An 18,741-nucleotide genomic window follows, 5' to 3' on the forward strand; every position below is an offset into this window, starting at 1 on the left:
GTACCCACATGCTCCTCCCAGCAGTATGAAGAAATCCTAGATAGCCTTCCCTTCGACCAAGTGGAAGGCTGAGGGAGCACGCAAACCATGACCACCCCCCTTCCTCCGGGCTTCTAAAGCCCACGATACGACCTCGCTCGAGAGCCAGACGCCACACTTGACTACCCCACAAACCCAATACAGACGCAAGGCGATTTAGTGGAGTATACCGCTGTCCTGAAGCCAAAATAGGCATTACATGTTCACAAGAAATTAAAACTACAATCTCAGCAGAGGTTTTGTGCCCAGGATGGACAGACAGGTGCCCAGCGTATTGCGAGCCATCCGAAATATTGCTATCCGTGACTAAAACAAAAATATGACACTTTTAGTTGCATGAGCGCTGAGATGCGCCTCCTTAGGAAATTTAATTGAGGCTTACCAAAGCGAGCTCTTCCGATTCAGCTGTCAAAACGGGAAGAAACCGCCAAGCTCGATTAATGAGAGAGCTAAAAGTTGGACAGTTTGAGCGATAGAAAAGGGAAAAGGCAATGCTTGTGGTAAATGACGCAAGTGTTTGAAAACAAGAGTTCTGCATCTTCAATTTGGCATCGCAATGGCCAAAAGCACAAATGCTTAAGATTTTTGTGAATAACGCTCGCATCTCATAATCAAACAGGCTAACGTATTATTATGAATAAATTGTCCGGTTTAGAAGTGCAGCTTACGTTAGACGTGAGCAGTAGCGCAGCAACCCATCGGCCTCGTATTTGATATAAGCGTATGTTAATGCATCAGGCAAGCTGAAGGAAATTACACAACATTTTAAATTTTAGAGGTCAAAGGATAAAATCGAGCCCTAAATTAACTTGACCTAACAAAATTAGTATGACCTCATGCAGCCCCTAGTTATGGCTATTTTTTCTGAAAGGTCCTTTTAAACTCAAGCTCAATGTATTCAGAGATAACTCAATTTTAATAAAAATTATCAACCTGGTGCGCCACTACCCTACACAAGCCTCCGTGTGAATGGTGTTAGGGTGATAATACCACTTACACCCTAGCATAAGAAATGAGTGAATGGTGACAAGCAGGCACTAGTGATGGAATGCAGGTAGGCGTTTATAAAACGTACAGTGCAAGATGACCACAGATCTCCTCTTCGGTCTCCCGTGAAACGCGGTGTGGGGGAACATTATTGAGGGCGTGGAGGAGTTGTGAATTTATGGTTTCAGCATCACCGTTGCCTAAAAGACCCCTTGCAATCGCTTTTTCCTCCAGACTGAGAGGAAAAGATATTTTTAATAAATAGAAGAAGACGAGAGCAAGTAAGGAGGCCGACGGTGAAACTGACCTGGAGAGCCGAGCGTGACAATACTGCAGCCCAAGACCCGTGAGGTCTGGCGCCTCATCGACAGAGTAGGCACGACTGTGCAGGCACAGCTGGTCGCCTTGCCAACGCAAATTAAGGTACACGGGTTGCAGACGCGGCCGCCGCAGCATCTCCGCCACCAGCCACGTAACACCTAGATGGTCGGCGACACTCTCAAAGATCACTCCGTCACTTGGTATGATCCGCGTGTCTGAATAAGGAGGCGTTGGGCAGCAGAAAGCATACCAGAAATATTACGTTTCCCTTTTAGGTCAGCTGCGATCAGACTTCCATCAAAATGACAGGGACCCTGCTGCTAGACCCATATGCCTTGTGACAGCCTCAGCAACCACACAGGTGCCACTTCGATGGCAGTGCAATGGACCATGGCCAGCATATTTTAACCCTTGCGGGGAATAATGACAACTTTTGCTAATGCTTCAAAAAGGCCCTCTGTCTTAGTGGATTGGCCTGTTACTATGCGAGATGAAACGTGGGACGTGAAATCATGCTTGAACCTACGGAGACCCACAACAGAAAAGATATTCAAAAGCGACAATTTGTGCCAATTTTGCGAATAGAAAGTGACACATGTAGATTAGTAATGGAACGAGGTCTAAATTAAACGATTACGCCATTCGTAAAAAGGAATACATTCCCCAAACTAACGAATCTGAGAATCATAAAAATAAATAGCAATATTAAGTGGAATAGTACCCTCAATAATGTAATGAGATTGGATATTTCATTAAATATGTTTTACTTTTAAGGTAAGGATTCCTGTAAAAATTAAATAGTTTATGACATTTAGATAATACTTGCCAATCCTCGACAAACGAATCCCTGCGACGCAGTACGTAAACAGGCTACGACAAATGGAACTATCGAAATCTGTTCTGATCAAACTCCAAGAGATCATATGGACCATTCAAGAGCATACTTGACTAATAGCAGCACCGATACTGGTAATAATAAAAGCCAGTGAATGAATGTTTGTGATACGAGTAAACCCACTCGGCGAATGGAGCATTCTACGCCGAGCCTCCTGCTTTGCAGCATCTAAGATGTCTCTGAGGAAGAGACCGTTTCCGCGACGAGAACTAGCCCCATTGACTCGTGCAAAACGCACGTGAAGTGGCCATGGAGATGCGTTGCTGTGAGCAAGAAACAGATATTTTTAATGTCATATTGAATACAAGTGGGGTAATGGGTAACGATGAATTAAGACTGACAGTTCCGCCTCAGTTTACATCGCCAAGTATGGCTCGGGTGCAATATCAGATTCTAATCCCATGATTTAAAGCCGACGGAGGTAAATAACTAACGAATGGACAGAAATGAAGGAGTCGAAAATAGTAGTTCAATGAGTATTGAGAGCCTAACGTCATCCAAACAGCATCAGCCAAGACAATGCTTATAATACAGACATCTTTAAACCTGTGAGTTTTTACCAGTTACGGTATGCAACCAAGCAGTTTATTACTTTTGAGACGATGAGTATAATGGAATTGAGGAAACTTACGCTTTGGCCCAATCATAGCAAAGGTGGGTGAGTAAATGAGCCAGATTCAAGAAGTGCTCTCGTTGGCCATCTTCCACCTAGGTGAAAAAAAGGGAATTCCAAAGGAAGCATGCATGCCCTCTTTTAACAGTCTAAGCCATTTGAAACTTACAATATAGTGCATTCTGTCGAAATTGTAACGATTGGCACGAGAAATGGCTGCTGCTAGATCACTAGATGTATAAAGGTAAAAACAAAATACGTCGTGCTCCCACAAATTGTAATGACTAAACAAAGGAAAAGTCCCAAATAGAAAGGGATCTATGTAGTTCCAACTAGATGAATGCTTACTAAAAAATTGGTTCGAAAGGCATTTCTTGCCGGCACAAAGGTGACAAAAATGTATGAGAACGAGAGTAATATATTGTTTACCGTGTGAGATAAAGAGTCCCTCCATTACTCTTTAAGAGGGTCACCCTTTTTCCCGGCTCATAGGAACCAGCAGTAACCGAACCGTCACTAAAATGCGAGCAAATGTAGGAATAACCCTTTCCACTGAAATTTATCACAATTATGTTTGATAACTTTAACTCATTTCAATGCAAAGCAGATCTAGTTGAATTTTGATTAGTTCAAATGAATTCGTGCAAGCAGGATATGGCAAAATGTGAATGCAGTAGAGGTGACCGTAGTCCAAAAATGAATTTGTAAGAATATGGACTAGAAGACAAGTTAATAAATACAAGAGGAAAAAGTACATTCAAAACTTTACCAACTGCAGTGACTTACGCCTCCCTTCGTGCGATGCGCCGCTTAATGAGGTGTTCGACCAGTTGTATTGCAGCTGTTACAAAGTCTGATTCGTATTCGTAATGGTCGAAGTAAACATTCATTCGCTGGAAAGACCGGGATCAAGGATATGAGATAAATCAATGGATGAATGAGAAAATGGAGAGAGAATACTTACAGTGTAGACACGTTGGAGATCTTCCAGACTAAGGGCGCGGAATTTACACCAAAGGTCAGCAAGATCGGGCCGTTGACCCCTCTCCAGCTCAGTGACCAGCGCTGAAGCCATCGCCTTCCCCTCCTCTGTGGAGCCCAACGTCTGACAAGCCCGCACGTAGACCTGTGAATAGAACACCTTCATTAGTTAAGAAGAATCACATTTAAATTATAGTACCCTACATGAAAACGCATTATTCGCTTTTCTCTTTTTAAAGCTAAAAACTAAGCCTTTAAGTCATGCTAGGTAAGTATGCGCTTACATTACAGAGGAGTTGACACAAAGCAAAGAATGCGTCACACACATTTAATGTTTTTGGTTAGTAAAGAGTAAATAACAGCACACTTAAATTACTCTGTGCTTGAGCGTTCAAAAGATGCAGAACTTTATGTAGAATCGAAGATAAGTTAGTACAATCCAACGCACCGAATGCAGGTGCTTTAATGGATCTTCTTCAAGGAGACGAGCATCTCCATAATTTTTGTATCCAAGGGAGAGTAAACCTGTCAAAATTTTACAAGAAAATATACAATTATAAGCGATTACTCAGTGCTACTAAGACAAGTGCCGGTATTAGAAAGGATTATGGACCTACCAAACTGAGTACCCCAGTCGCCTAAATAATTTATTCCAGTGACTTTGTTTCCAGCAGCAAGATTGATGTTCTTAACAAAATTCCCCAAAACAGTGGCGCGAAAATGACCCATATGCATCGGCTTAGCAATATTTACGGAGCTAAGATAAACATGCCTATTCAAGGTAAAAAACTAACCTAAATTCGACTAAAACATGCTGTAGAGATGCATCCGGTTTACGCATAATGGTGTGGCAATTTTCTGGGCACATGGATAATAGGTTAAGTTCAAGACATTTTCGAATTGAACCCTTGAAAAACAGTAACACTAGTAAAGGGCTTACCCTCATCAAGTATTGTCGTGGATGGTGGCAAAAAGCGTCTCAAAATAGAAAAAAAATCTTATTAGGGACGCCCTTCGCAGTCAATCCAATACCATATAGGGAAACAAGGAGACACCAACGGAGTGAAGTCGAAAAGCAAATTAATAAGCGAGTTAGAGGAAAATCCTCTAGCAGGTATTATTAATTACAAGAGGATGACAAAACGATCTTAAAAAACATATGGAGCATAAACGTTAGTACCAAAACGCTGTTAGTCATAAACTGCATTCCTTTTGCCGCACTTTATAAATATGCATTTAATCAACAGTCGAGCTAGTTCGCTGTGATGACATAACTACAAAATACAGCAAAAAAGAACAAACATCTTAACAATACTGAAATGCAGCTGCAAAGTGAAACAGCTTAAATATTTTTAAACGAACTTTTGGCTTCTCGAACACTTAACACGGCCTACTTTCTTCCCTCAGGCATCATGCCCTCAGGATCATTTTAGTGGCCCTTAGCCCTGTTATGCCACAGCAATAGAGGCTACATCCCGGTATTTTGTTGTCCTTTGCAATCCATGCGGTTCCGACGTACTATGTTGGTAGTAGCGGTAACTAAAACCTACCACTGAATGCAACTACGCTGATTTCCATTGCCAAATTCCAAAACCTAACAAAATGGAAAACTAGCATATAGTGCAAATGATGGAGTCTGTGACGGTCTTCAAGCAGAAGAAGTAAGAATTACATCCACCTTCGGCAACTACCCCACTTTCGTGCTCCAAAAGATTGTTTTTGACAGCTAGAGCAGCATTAGCCTTAAATCATCTGGAATAGTTTTAGGCTATCTTTGGTACTTGTGTAAGATTGTCAATAACCGGACACGCGTTATATTCTACATCTTTCTAGTAGCTGCATAAAAGTTAGATGGGCATGACCGGTTTACAATGAAGAGTGAACAAATTCGCGCTGAGGAATAGAAGCAAAACCTTGCCTAAAATTACTTGTTTTTTTTATTTAGTTGCTTTTAGGCTATTGTTCTCATAACTATTGCTGTACGTACGTAATGGTCTGCACATTTGCGCATCCCCCGGTACGATTCCCCTGAAGGACGAAGGTTTAGACCCAGTAAAAGCTTTAAGAGGAATCAGTGTCGCTGAGATCAGACATCTTTGCAGTTGCATGTGAATCTGATTAATGTGATTGGCTAGGTTTTATTTTTCTTAAAGTACTGACTACATTGCGAGGACCTAGGGTGGAGGTCGATCATGACAAGCACCGGAAACGACTTTCGAACGATATGTTTTTAAGTAATATTATGGCTGTTTATCAACACTCTGTTCAATGACGTGGACACTTACAACTCTATCTCTGTTGTTTTGCTGCCATAGTACCCGTTGGGTCATGCCTATAATCTTACTTAACCTGTATATCGAGAGCACATATGCCATACTCTAATGACTTCTTTAGACATTAAGGGAGACCCTGAACAATGCGGTAAGTACGTTTGCGTGATTTTATCACTTGCGATAAAATTATCAACTGCATTCAATTTAGCTTTAATAGGATTTAAACAAATCCGACCTGTTGTGCCTTTGAGTAATGCTAGTAGTTAGGGTTCCGTTGAAATCTAATATGGCGGTAAATATACCAAGTAATATTTCTAAATCGTCCTAGCGACAAAAAGACTGGTTATTTTATATGTTATATCAAGAGACCTGACATAGTTTCTGGGTTAAGGAATGTAGAAATCCCTTCACCTACCTCAAAGTTAAAAAATTGCTTATTAAGTGTGTAGTATATTAAAGTTGCCCTTACGTGGAAAAAATGTATAATACTCAAACGGAATATGTACTGTCAACAAGCAACGAGGCTCAACGGCTAATGGCATGTTCCGAAGGCCACGATCTCTGGGAGTTACACAATGACAAAGCCTGTTAAAAAACAAAGTACTATACATAACGAAAGGTGTTAGGCACTCCAAAATAACAGTATTGCATGCTTGCCTGTTTTCTAAACATGCTTTATTGTGTCTTGTCCCTTTTAAAACGATGTTTCTTTGCTTTAACTTTACTACTCCCATCGAACGTCGAACATGAATTGTGCAACTTCGCTGTCAGACCATCCTATTTAGTCATGCTTTGGAGCTTGTACTCCAGCACAAAGTGTTACGCACAAAAGGAATCGAATTTTTTTATCTTATGACTTGCGTTTTACTTGTTTCACGTAATTTTTCGTTGAAGCGGCTTATGGAAATCCCCCCTTTTCATCCAATCAAATGTGTGCGTTGATTTCTGTTCAGTTACGATGATAGATATTGAGGACATACGTTCGGAACCCTCTGCCCTTAGTGCAAATAACCAGGTTCATCAGCGCTTCATTAAGAGGAAACAATCCCAAGATGCCTTTGATAATGTTGGTGGCAACATCCCTGGTACTTATCACCTTTGTCTTTTCTAATGAAAAAATTTTCTTTAATTCTGGTGATCGTGCTCTTCACTTCTGTTTGCCTGTACCTGTTATTATCTTCTTCTTAACTCGTCATTTTTTTGTAGTACTGTCATGGAATTTTGAAATTCTAGGCATTCAGCGTATCTTTGTGCAGGTTTGGGGATGTGCTCATAACACCAGCGATGCTGAATACATGGCCGGACTCCTTGCTGCGTATGGCTATAAGGTAATTGTGCATGTCATTTCTTGCGCTACACTACTAGTAGGCCTGCTGGTATAAATGAAACATTTCATAATGTTCAAGCGGAACTGCTATATATTTACAGAAGTATGTCTGATATGATTATCTTTAACAGTTGGACTGTTATTGTTGAATAATTACTTGAATCTTACAAGCCCCTTTCGTTTGCCAGTAGCTGCTATATCTATCCAAACTCCTGAATTTTTGCCGGTGCATGATTATCCGCTTCAAAGGCTTTCTCACTCGCAGCTCATGTATTTGTTGTATCGTAACTGTTTTTATTGGAATTCCTTCATTATTTGGGGACCAATATTAGCATGCAGATGTCTTTTTGTTCATATTTTCTACATGCCAATGAACAGTTGATGTGTCGCAAAAGCACTGCCGATTCCCCGACTTAAATAAGATTGTAAATTTGGTTTTGCTACAAGCTGAAAATAGTTGTCGTTTGTGTCGTCCCATCCATTCTCTTGATGTTATTTTTTCTTGTTTTCTGACAGTGTTTGGAGTTTCTAAGCCATTGTTTATTAATGGGACACTATAGGGATATTTAAGCCCCCGTTTTAATCGCGTTTTTTGAAATAGCATAAAGTGGCGTTTGAATTTAAGTTCATAATCGGTTCAGTTGTTTCATAAACAAGGTCGTAAAATATCGTTTTTCCTATGTATCTTTTATTTGTGTTCTGAATTTGTTATATTATATCGTTTTCTTTGTACCTTCATTCGCAATCGCACTACTGTTAACTCAGGCCGCAGCACCGTTTTAGTGGTGCTAAATTTGCCAACAATCTGTGTTTTTCTTCCTGTTTAAATTTCGGCATTGGAAGCATGTAAATGAATGTCCTAAAATGTTTCGAGAAATTTGAACAAATCAGCCGGCACCAAATTATCAGACGTGTTAATGAGCTTGTGTTTCGTTCTCAATTATGGATCCTGTCATAGCAGACCATAAGCGATCTGGTTTCACCAATAAAAGTGATCCATTGGACGCGCCTTCGTTGCTCACTTTGGTGACATTGGCCTGTTTTTTTTGTCAGTTAGAAATTGGATGCTTCAATCAGGCATAGTGTATTCTTTTTCTCATCATTGGATGTGTTACCCATACAACAATCTGTTATTATTATGAGCTTTGATGTGGTCATATTTTAGTGTCAGCATCCTGAATCTCAGTGGAATTTGCCATCAAGTTTGTTTCATATCACATATTTCTGTTGTTTGGACCCATCATTTCATGACACCGAATTCATACTTTTTAAACCGCTTATTGATATTCATCTTCGTACTGATATTTCCCATCACCCTAGACGCACCAAAAAAGGCTTCTTTTGAGTGTTATTAACTTATTACCTAAATATAAAAAAGCGTTAAATGTCTGTGGCTTTTCACCGCTAAAGCAAAAAGTGTGACTTAAATTCATTTTGGAGTAGTTCAGGTTAGCTAGGAATCCATTGTTCTCCTGATGGGGTAATAGATGACAGTGAATGGAATTAGCCTGTGTAGCACTGATTGGTGCATCTTTACTTTAGGTTACACTGGGCGGCAGTTGCGGCAACTGTGGTTCTAGTTCGGACGACGATGAGGCGAAGGCGGCAGCCGATTTATGGTTGCTAAACAGCTGCACTGTAAAAGGACCCGCTGAAGATCACTTTAGAAACGCCATTCTCGCTGCCAAGACCGCCGGCAAGTGCGTTGTTGTCGCTGGTTGCGTTCCCCAAGGTAGCCCCAATGTAGCTTACCTCAAGGTACCTCGCTTACCTCTCCCTCCTTACTTTATCGGCTGGTCATGCTTTTAATAAAACATGGGATACCAGCTGGAATCATTCTCATTCATTTATGGTTTTGTCAAAGCGGCTCAGTCGTTTTTTTTTTTTATTACCGCATTCATCCCATTAGAATCTCCTCGATGTACCAGTGCAAACTGATTTTGTTTCAGATTAATTGTGAAACATTAAATAAAACCATTTTCAACTGTCCCATTAGCTGTTGGCCGTTAATATCGGTATGAGTGGCGTCTGATCCAACGTTACCATCATCTTATAAATCAATCCCCGATGACACGGATGCTCATTATGTCCTTAGATATTTCAGTCTTTGTGAGCTAAAAAACTTTTAAATTGCCGTACTTGTGTGATATACGTCGGATGCCTGGCTGCAACTACAAACACGAGGAATGGAGAAAGATGCCAGTAATTAAATCGCAAGGATTTACGTATCCTAATTAAAGCTGTGGCATCGCGATCTTACGAGAAAGTACTTGAATTTGTATGGTTCTTATTTTATCACTTCTAAGGTAGAGATTTGCTGTAGCATTTGTATCTTCCTTAAATTTTATTAATATTAGCCGAATTTTGATCATCGGTTCAATTCGGACAACTTTAATACGTCATTCTTTTAATAATTTTTATGCGGGCCAACGCTGAAGTATATTTTGCATGTTTTCCGTACCACACTGCTGGGCATTGGTGGGTGTGACGGCTGTCATTAGACCCATCCGTTTGCGTATTTTGATAGTATTGTTATCCCGCTCATTATCTTAGTTTGAAGTGATTCATTAACTGCTTAACTCGAGAAATGGGGATGGTGTTACCCTCATTTGCGGTCTGACTACTTGTTATTCTCATTCCGATTCTGTCCGCCATTTTTGATGTTAGTAGTAATGACCATAAATTAATCGACCCTTTAGTTATAGACAAATAATTCGTAAGCAATTAAAGGAATGTTTACTGAGTGAGATTTTATGCGCATGATGCTAAAAGTACCTTACTGAATAAGTTAGCCCCAGTCATTTGCGAACTTTACAGCCCAGTCGATGGGTACGCATAAAAGTTGGTTTGGTGCTAATTTTACACTTGTAATACTTTGTATTTAGCATATGTCAACGCATTTTCGCGACCATTTTCAGTTCACTGTGGACAGCAGTCGGATGCTGGCAGACCTACAGTTGGCGTCTCACGATTGCCCTATCTATGCGAGACCGGCAATTTCCAAAGCACACTAGAACAATAAATCGAGTTATTTGGGGTCGCAGTCGTCTAGACACCTACCTACCAAATGCACTTAATGTAGCCATGATTCAGGCAAACCCAGCAATTAGATCCCTTTTTACTAACTACATCTAAGATTTGTGTTTGGCTTGTTGTCCGAAGTGTTCTGGATTTGTCTTATTACGGCCACATTTTCGACCATTTAAGTCAATACACAGCAAAAGTACGTCCTCTTGATAGGTTTGCATTTGTTCACCTTTTTTCACCTCTCATTTTATCGCGAAGGGCATGTGGCAGAACGCTGATCCTTTCCGCTGTAGCTTAGGTACAAATGTCGTAGTTATCTTTTGGCCAAAATGATAATTTTAATTAGTACTAAATTGTAAGAGCAGCCAATGTCACAAAGGAAAGTGAATGGGAAGCATAATACATACGTTCGGTTGCTACTTCTACCCCTTTTCAATTTCCATTCCGCCTTCACTGTTTAGAGTTAAGATAAAAGGTATTTTTGCCCTCTCCTCATTAGTTGAATGATCGAATCTCCTTCCGGCTATTGCCCCATTTTCATTGTGATGCACAATGCGATGTGAGCCTTGCGTGAAGAAATTAGTTAGTACCCTAAGTGCAAGTCCCTTACATTCGTTTTTCATTCCTTTCCAGAATGTTAGCGTGGTCGGTGTTCAACAGATCGATCGGGTTGTGGAGGTGGTCGAACAAACCCTGTTGGGTAGGTTCAGCCTTCCTGCAGATTGGTTTCAGCTTAATTTAGGCTCATCTGTTTCAGATCATGTTTATCTTCGTTCCTCATTATTCACGACTAATCTTAGCCTAGTTCTCTTACAAGGCTTATTTTAGGGTTGAAATCACTTGTTGGACCGCAAATTTCCATTTGACTAGCCACACCCGCTTCGTTTGTAGCTTTAAGGCAAAATAGTAAAAACTTATACCCACGCCCAATCCATAAGGCAATCACAAATGGCCGTCTGGAATCGTATTAGTTATAGCAAATAGACCTAAAACATTTTTGAGGTTTAAGTCTTGAGTAACTTTGAAAATTCACATTTAAAGCACCTAGTGAGCGGATCATAGAATCAAATGCGTGTGTTCTCTTTTGCACCTATATCAGGCAACGTAGTGCGTTTCATGGAGAAGCGTGTGTCTTCAGTAGATGCTGTGACGGCGAAAGACAAGCTGGAGGATTCTAAGACTCGTCAGAAACATCCGCGACCTGGTGGAGTGCCACTCTCATTGCCGAAAATTCGGCGCAACCCATTCATTGAGATCCTGGCCATTTCGACAGGCTGCTTGAATGCCTGCACTTACTGTAAGACGAAGCACGCCAGAGGCGTACTCGCCAGCTACACCGTTGATGAGCTTGTTCAACGTGCTGTGGAGGTCTTTAATGGTGGGTTAACTGATCCACTTCATGAAGGCAACATTTGTTAATTGATTGTTACTGGTGATTGTTGACATTTATTGTCGTCTTGTCTTGAAATAACTGTGCATCCACAATTTTGCGACGAATATTTCCACTTTCTGATCTCTTATCTTCTGTGTGGAACAAATGAGTTGAGACTTTGTCCCTTTAAACTAACTGATTTTCTAATTTGGCTTACTACTTTGGTCACTTAACTGTGCTGAAGCTGCTTCAATCGCTGCTGTCTCATGTCTTTGTTCTACCATCTCAAAGTGATTTTGTGCAGCTGCAGTATCAGTGCATACCTTTGCCTCTACAAGTTCAGTTGTCCTTTTCTGTAAAATAAGCTTTTTGATCTTGATAACACTGCGTTATGTATTTTTTTTTCATCTATTAGTCAGTGACGAGTCTGATTGATCATTTGGATCGTTCACATGATCGTAATAAGTTGAAACACTGCTAGCTGTTTCATGCTATGTCCTGTTATTACTTTTTTTCTTGCGTATAGACGCTACTATGGCACAAATTTCGTAATATTTAATAAACCAATTCCTGCCTTGCCTATTGAGTGCAATGAAAAATATTTGAAATTATGTTGGGTTGTATTTACTCGTAAAGCCTTTGGTATCCTTTTTTAATTAAAATCTTATCTATTATGTCATATGTGCTCCTAACATTTTGCATTAAGCTATTTTGTTTTCGCTTGGTATATGATTTTTACTCGTTTAATGTAAACGCACTACTACTTTCCCCATTTGGTGTTTCCTCTTTATCTGGTTGTAATTTTGACATCATGGCTTTAAAAATCTTGTATCATTGTTTCCTCTATTATTTGCTGATCAGGCGCCGAAAATGGCGATGACAGCAGATGTATGCATGCGTATACCGCTTCTGCATCGCCACTTGTAGTTGAGGTTGTTATGCTGGCGCTAGGATGTCCATTTCATTCAGGATGACGAAGGGTGGTACTGATTTCTTGTGGATAACGTGGCGAGGACTGGAGCGAATTCAGGTTCGCGCCCTCTTCCTTGAACACATACACACATAGACGCCTCCTGGTCATCGTACCATTTATTCGGTGCTCTGCTGTCAAGTCGGCTAGGCCTTATTAATACTCGGCTTTTATTAATTGCTTCGACTCTTAAATGCTTGCCGAGACTAGTTTCTTACTGACTTTTGGTTGGTTAAATTCCCGGTCCATGCAAATACTAACTAACTATTCGTTGAGAATAATCCAATAAATTGTTGATTGTCCAGTTCAATATTTGTTTGGTCTTCGATTGGTCCCTCCCTCCTTCCCCCATTCCAGAGGGCGTAAAAGAACTCTGGTTGACCTCAGAGGACCTTGGTGCCTACGGACGCGATCTCCGCCGCTCCGAGCACCCTCTGGCCACCACACCTCCCCACGTGGCTTCCAGGTGGCCCGATCACCTGACCTTGGCAGACCTCCTCTTCGCTCTGGTTCCTGTCATCCCAGCCGGTTGCATGCTTCGTCTCGGTATGACAAATCCGCCCTACATCCTGGATCAACTTGCAGAAGTTGCCGCTGTACTCAGGCACCCTCGTGTCTACGCTTTCCTCCACATTCCCGTTCAGTCTGGTGAAATCATCTTATCTTCCTGCGATGTTTACATCTGACTGACCGAAAGCCTCTACTTGCTTACCATCATACCGGTCATTTCCACTTCCAGGTTCCAATGCCGTGCTGAACTCAATGCGACGTGAGTACACAATCGAGGAGTTTCAGAAAGTGGTTGATTTTCTCGAAAAAGAGGTCAAGTCCGTGTAAGATTTTTGCACTAACATTTTAACTTACTACCATCAAAGCACACATAAGTGGACATTATTTTAAATATTCACAACCACGTGAAAGGGCTCTCCACTTGGTGCAAACTTTTAAGGTGGAGCCACTTCGTGTATTCAACCTTCCTGTAACCCCGTGAATGGCTAATCTTGGTCTGTTTTTGTAAATCAGTTTTGGAAGACTCGTTCACTTTTGGTGCTCATAGCTGTAGATAGGCATCAGTAGCACTGTGTATTTTTTATTGGCACAGTCAATTTTGAGCTTTTTGATTCATTTAGAAGCGACTTTACAAGATGATCATCTATGCTACTTAAACTTTACAAATGGAGACAAATGTATTGACACATCTGCTCTCAAAATGCATCCGAAGGGATGCCGCCTTCCAATTTCTTTTTAAAAGCTGACAACCTTTGTGTGTGTGGATTAATGATAGATTTTAGTGTCTGATGAAAGTTAGGTTCCCTTCGGTTATTGACCAAGGAACTCAGATAATTTCCTTCATCATCAATCGTTTTCTCTTCGGTTTGGGCATCGTTGTCATCGGCTTCTTTTTTTTCTGTCACTCACATCGCCCAACCCATCTTCCATTTCGATATTTCACTAATTTATCAAATTATCCAACAATAGCTTTATTATTTATCATCATCGGTTCGCTCGTCGATCCAAATCGTCTTATTGCCATGTACTCTTTCCTTCTTGTCATTCATCCATTCATTTGCTCCCAAACCGAAGAAATATTAAGTTATGCCAGCTCGTGGTAAAGCAGAGCAATATTGTCAGCAAACATTTAGTCTTGAACTATGGTGTGTATTTTTACATCCAAAGCTCTCAATGTGTTTTTGCGAGTTGTCAAAATCGGACAGCTATTTACCTTGTCACCGTGGTGAATGTCTCGCCTTTTAATGTGACTTTCACACTGATACCCTTCGTTAGATCAGTTTTGGTTTGATTGGTAAAAGGTATCCTTATGGAATATAGTGTTTGAATTTTCGAAATTTTCCGTTTGTTTCATCGTCCAGTCTTCTATCTGATTGTACAATCAAGGATTGGATTCCTGTAAGAGCAGCACATTTTTCACTCTCCCTACAACAACAGAGACGGAGACAAGATGACTGTGGCAACTGACGTGATTTGCGGTTTTCCAACGGAAACAGAACCTGACTTCCAGGCCACCTTTCGACTGATTGAACGCTACAAATTTCCCGTCCTTTTCATTAATCAATTCTTCGCTCGACCTGGAACACCGGCCGCGTCAATGAAGCGGTAGGCTTTGATTTAATTTTTCTTCATCGGTCGTGGGACATCGGTTAAAACACTTGTTCGCCCAACAAGCCAGCGTCAGAAAGCCCCATTGCTATTAAGCTATCCTCTATCTTTCTTTAAAATCTACTTGTAACCCAGTTGCAAGCTCCACAGTGCCTTTGTTACTCAGCTAATGTTAATACTATTAATTTGGATTGATTAGGTATTGTTCGATACATAATGTGTCACCGTTGACGTTTGAATTTCGGAGAGCAAAGTTTAAATGAAAGACGTGAAATAGTATACCGCCACAAGTCGCTGCTCCTCTCACACCCAATACCGGGAGTAATTTTTATCGGTAACGAATGTCAATGAATTGGCTTTGCAAATATGCACGTTAGCACTTCTCTTGGTAATGTCACGGGCATCAGCAGTCTGAAGGGTTCAAATCTTGAGGAAATTCGAAGGAAAATATGGTGATACAAAATTTCGACCACTCACTTTTGGGTCGTGCTGAGGCTGAGGCAGTAGAGGGCAACATCACGAGATTAGAAGCTACTGGGCCTAGGTTCTATCTTATTATGATTTGCAGAGGAGTGCAACCAATCTATTATCCACCTCTAAAGTGACCCAGAGGATTGGTCGTAGCATCTTAGTGATCCTTGGTATTGTGAGTATGTTCGCTGATAGGCCACAGATTCTTCATTTCTCTCATGTTTTTCAATTTTCTTAGCATGGCAACGACTGCAGCAGTGAAGAAACGCACCCGCGCGCTTTACGATCTTTTCAGGACGTACCGACCGTTTGCGGATAGAGTGGGCCGTCGTTACCGCGTTCTCATCACCGAGGCTAGCACCGATGGCAAATATTGGGTCGGCCACACCAAAGCCTATGAACAGGTGAGTGACCGCTTTGAGTCTCTATGCTTCCTTTAAAGTGCTGGCACTGAATAAGGACTTTGACTTTCATCTTCTTGCTCCTGACCTCATTTACCAGATCGCATATTTGACAGGCTGGGGCCACTTACTTATTCGGCTGTCCCAACTAGAGCTCATTCTTTCCGGTCAAATTGGTGCCAAAAATATGGCTGAGGTAAAGTCTTGCAGAAGTGGTATGCGGTCTCTAACACTATGTTCTCCCATGAATCACGTCTGTTTACGTTCTATTTGTAAGTAGCTTGAAGAGTTGCGTTACTCCCTCTATGTTCCTTTCTTCGGTGTCCAGGTCAAATGGTTGCCTGATTCCAACTCCTTTGCTAGTGTAGGAATAGGGGAACTTTGTCTCCTTACTTGGTTAATACTTCATATCTCTACAGATGACATGACCCCTCTTTTTATTCACTATTCTTAATTGTAATTTTCACTTTCAACAAATTGGCTACAAAAGTTGATGTAATAAACAGCCATTAAAAATGGAAGCTTTATGGGGGAAACCATCCATGCTCGATACTTGAATGACTCGGCTTCTGATGGATTTTGCTTTATCCTTCCTTTTCTTCAACCTGCAGTGTATACAAAAGCGAGCTCCCTGCTTTTGGGGTTACCTGAAGCTCTAGGAAAATGTTCCTGGTCGGTTCTTTAGGAGTTTTAATTGGTAGCTCACCTCCGAAATTTCTAGAGTCGCGCTCTAGCTCGTACCAAATAGAGATGTACCGATGCCCAGTAAAAGACCAAGTTTAAACAGTCACTGTGATTACGCTCAACCGAAATCACTGCTGCACAGCCTCACGCTCTGTCCCGGCTCTCTAGCCGTCGGACACGTATACAGTGCCTGTACTTCCTTCGCTTGCTCATTGCGCCCTGGGTCTTACCTACTCGTTGTCGGGCCGGACGCTCGTCTAAGTGCGGGTAACTCGCGCACAAGCACCAGATGATGACAGTTTATAGCTCATTTGACAACAAATGTGAACTTCACTTCAGACTCGTCTCTCCCAGACATGGGTCAAAGGCTTTCAGTTGGGTGATCAGGTTTTAATCGGTATGTCTCCTGGTCAACTGAGGTCAATGGATCCTTTTTTCTGTTAAAAAAGCTACTTACTTTTTTTGCTTTCGTTAGTCTCTTCCATTTCAAATTATGCCCTTTTAATTTTCTTATCTTCACTAATTTTTTTCGCCAAAATTTAGATGAAACCTGATTGCTCGGATTTTTTGTAGAATTTACATTCAGTAATTTATAAAAAGACGTATTCACTTGACGACAAACTGAGTGAATAGTAAATCTGCTATTTGCTTAATAATTCAAAAATGTTCAAAGTAGGCTAAACTCTTGTCTGTCATATTTGGTGCGTTTCCATAATTCTCCATAGGTGTTATTATTATTTATTTTGTGTTCGGGAGACACTCATCTTCTTTCCACTGCTGTCGTGATGCTATCCAGCTCCGCATGTGTAATTTCTAACTTCTTGCGATCATGCGATGTCAGGTCTTCAGATTCATGTCATTTTCCCATAGCGTCCTAATTACTCAAGTTACGATCAACCGGTTCTGTTTATGCTTCTGCCTCTAGATTCTCTTGCCCAAGGAGCCCGAATTGCAGGGTCATATGGTACTGGCAGAGGTGACAGAGTGTGATAAATTCTACATGCGTGGCGTGATTGTTGATCGCGGTCCATTCGTTTCTCTCTCCGTGGAATTGGAGGGGAGTGAGCATCTCCAACTATCCCCTTCTTCAGCTTTTCCCCTCAGATGTGACAGGCCCCCCTTGCGGTCGAGTAGTTACAGTATCTCCATGACGAAGACTAGGTCGAGTTTTTTGTCGTCCAGTCTAGTGAGTTTGATTTATGCCATCTATTAATTTGGTGGATTTCTAATTTTGGGAATACATATGCATAATTCCAGTTTATGAGTCAGCAAATTTCATACTTGATAATCTTACTATATTTTCCATCTTTGTAACTTTGGTGACAAATAAATAAAAAGTGATAGAAATCAAGACACTGTGAAGATATTTGTGCTCTTCTGTGTCTGATACCTTGAATGTGTGATGGCGGTGTAAGTGGATTGCCTGGCGTCGAAAGGTGACCGGCAGTGAGCATAAGAATAAAGACTCCGTAGAAGAGAATTGCACCTAATACGTATAGGATATATTTGAGGGGAAAGTGTTCGTTTAATGCATTAAATATGTGTTCAAAAAAGTGTGTCGAGTAGATGTCGTATAGTTCAAAATATCGGTATTCCAACTTTGTTTTAATATTTAGCAACACCCGTTTTACATCTAATAGGTCGGTTCGACTTTTACCTGGGTATATCATGTTACTTAAGTTGTCTGCTAGATTTCCTAAAGAAAATGCGCTTTTTCTTTTACCCGTCAATTTAATGGATGCTCATAAGTGTAGGCATATGAGAAGTGTCATAAGACAAGGATTTTTAGAATCAGCTATTCTAAAACTTTTGGACTCAATTCCTCCCCTCCTTTGTTAATTACTCAAACGATTGAAACGGTAAGTGCATATTTGATGAAAATCACTCGCGTTTCGTTGGTCCACGAATGTTGGATGATTAGGTTAGATTGAATGCAAGTCATTAACAATTACTGTGGCATATTGTCAATCACTACTTGGCATGCTAAAGAATCTCATGATCTGCTCATTCCTCTTTTGAGTATGATTTTTAGTAATTTTTGAGGTGATTGCTTATATAATAACCATTTTCACCCACCCTTTGTTGTAGATAACCGTTGCCCTCTTTCTGCTCATAACCACATGGGTTACATCAAAACTGCTTAACATTCAATGAAGCTCTTTCCTTCAACCAATTTCTACACACCTGAGAATAAATTATTGCAGTTTTTCGACTTTCTCTTTATTGGGAAGCGAAACTTGAAACTGGTTTACCTGTACCATC

General features: G+C 40.8%; 2 protein-coding genes across 2 annotated transcripts; one reads left to right on the plus strand and one right to left on the minus strand. All coding sequences in view use genetic code 11, as the record gives it.

Moving 5' to 3' along the window:
• Positions 1-258: 258 nt before the first annotated feature.
• EGR_08940 (putative arginyl-tRNA synthetase) lies at positions 259-5,250 on the minus strand (the record flags this gene model as incomplete). The annotated part of the gene is made up of 14 exons (XM_024498189.1): positions 259-345; positions 422-488; positions 708-782; positions 1,115-1,261; positions 1,334-1,562; positions 2,366-2,505; positions 2,874-2,950; positions 3,025-3,085; positions 3,285-3,371; positions 3,642-3,748; positions 3,820-3,981; positions 4,285-4,361; positions 4,454-4,593; positions 5,231-5,250. 14 exons carry the CDS (start codon positions 5,248-5,250, stop codon positions 259-261), a joined length of 1,476 nt encoding a protein of 491 aa, XP_024347388.1.
• A 1,817-nt stretch (positions 5,251-7,067) lies between these two features.
• EGR_08941 (CDK5 regulatory subunit-associated protein) lies at positions 7,068-18,633 on the plus strand (the record flags this gene model as incomplete). Its single annotated transcript, XM_024498190.1, has 12 exons — positions 7,068-7,194; positions 7,343-7,437; positions 8,979-9,194; positions 11,097-11,163; positions 11,563-11,841; positions 13,163-13,453; positions 13,545-13,638; positions 14,753-14,920; positions 15,633-15,798; positions 17,405-17,540; positions 17,571-17,665; positions 18,568-18,633. 12 exons carry the CDS (start codon positions 7,068-7,070, stop codon positions 18,631-18,633), a joined length of 1,800 nt encoding a protein of 599 aa, XP_024347389.1.
• Between the last annotated feature and the right edge of the window lie 108 nt (positions 18,634-18,741).

The sequence above is a fragment of the Echinococcus granulosus genome, assembly GCF_000524195.1.
Source record: "Echinococcus granulosus chromosome Unknown EG_S00125, whole genome shotgun sequence".
NCBI lineage: Eukaryota > Metazoa > Platyhelminthes > Cestoda > Cyclophyllidea > Taeniidae > Echinococcus > Echinococcus granulosus.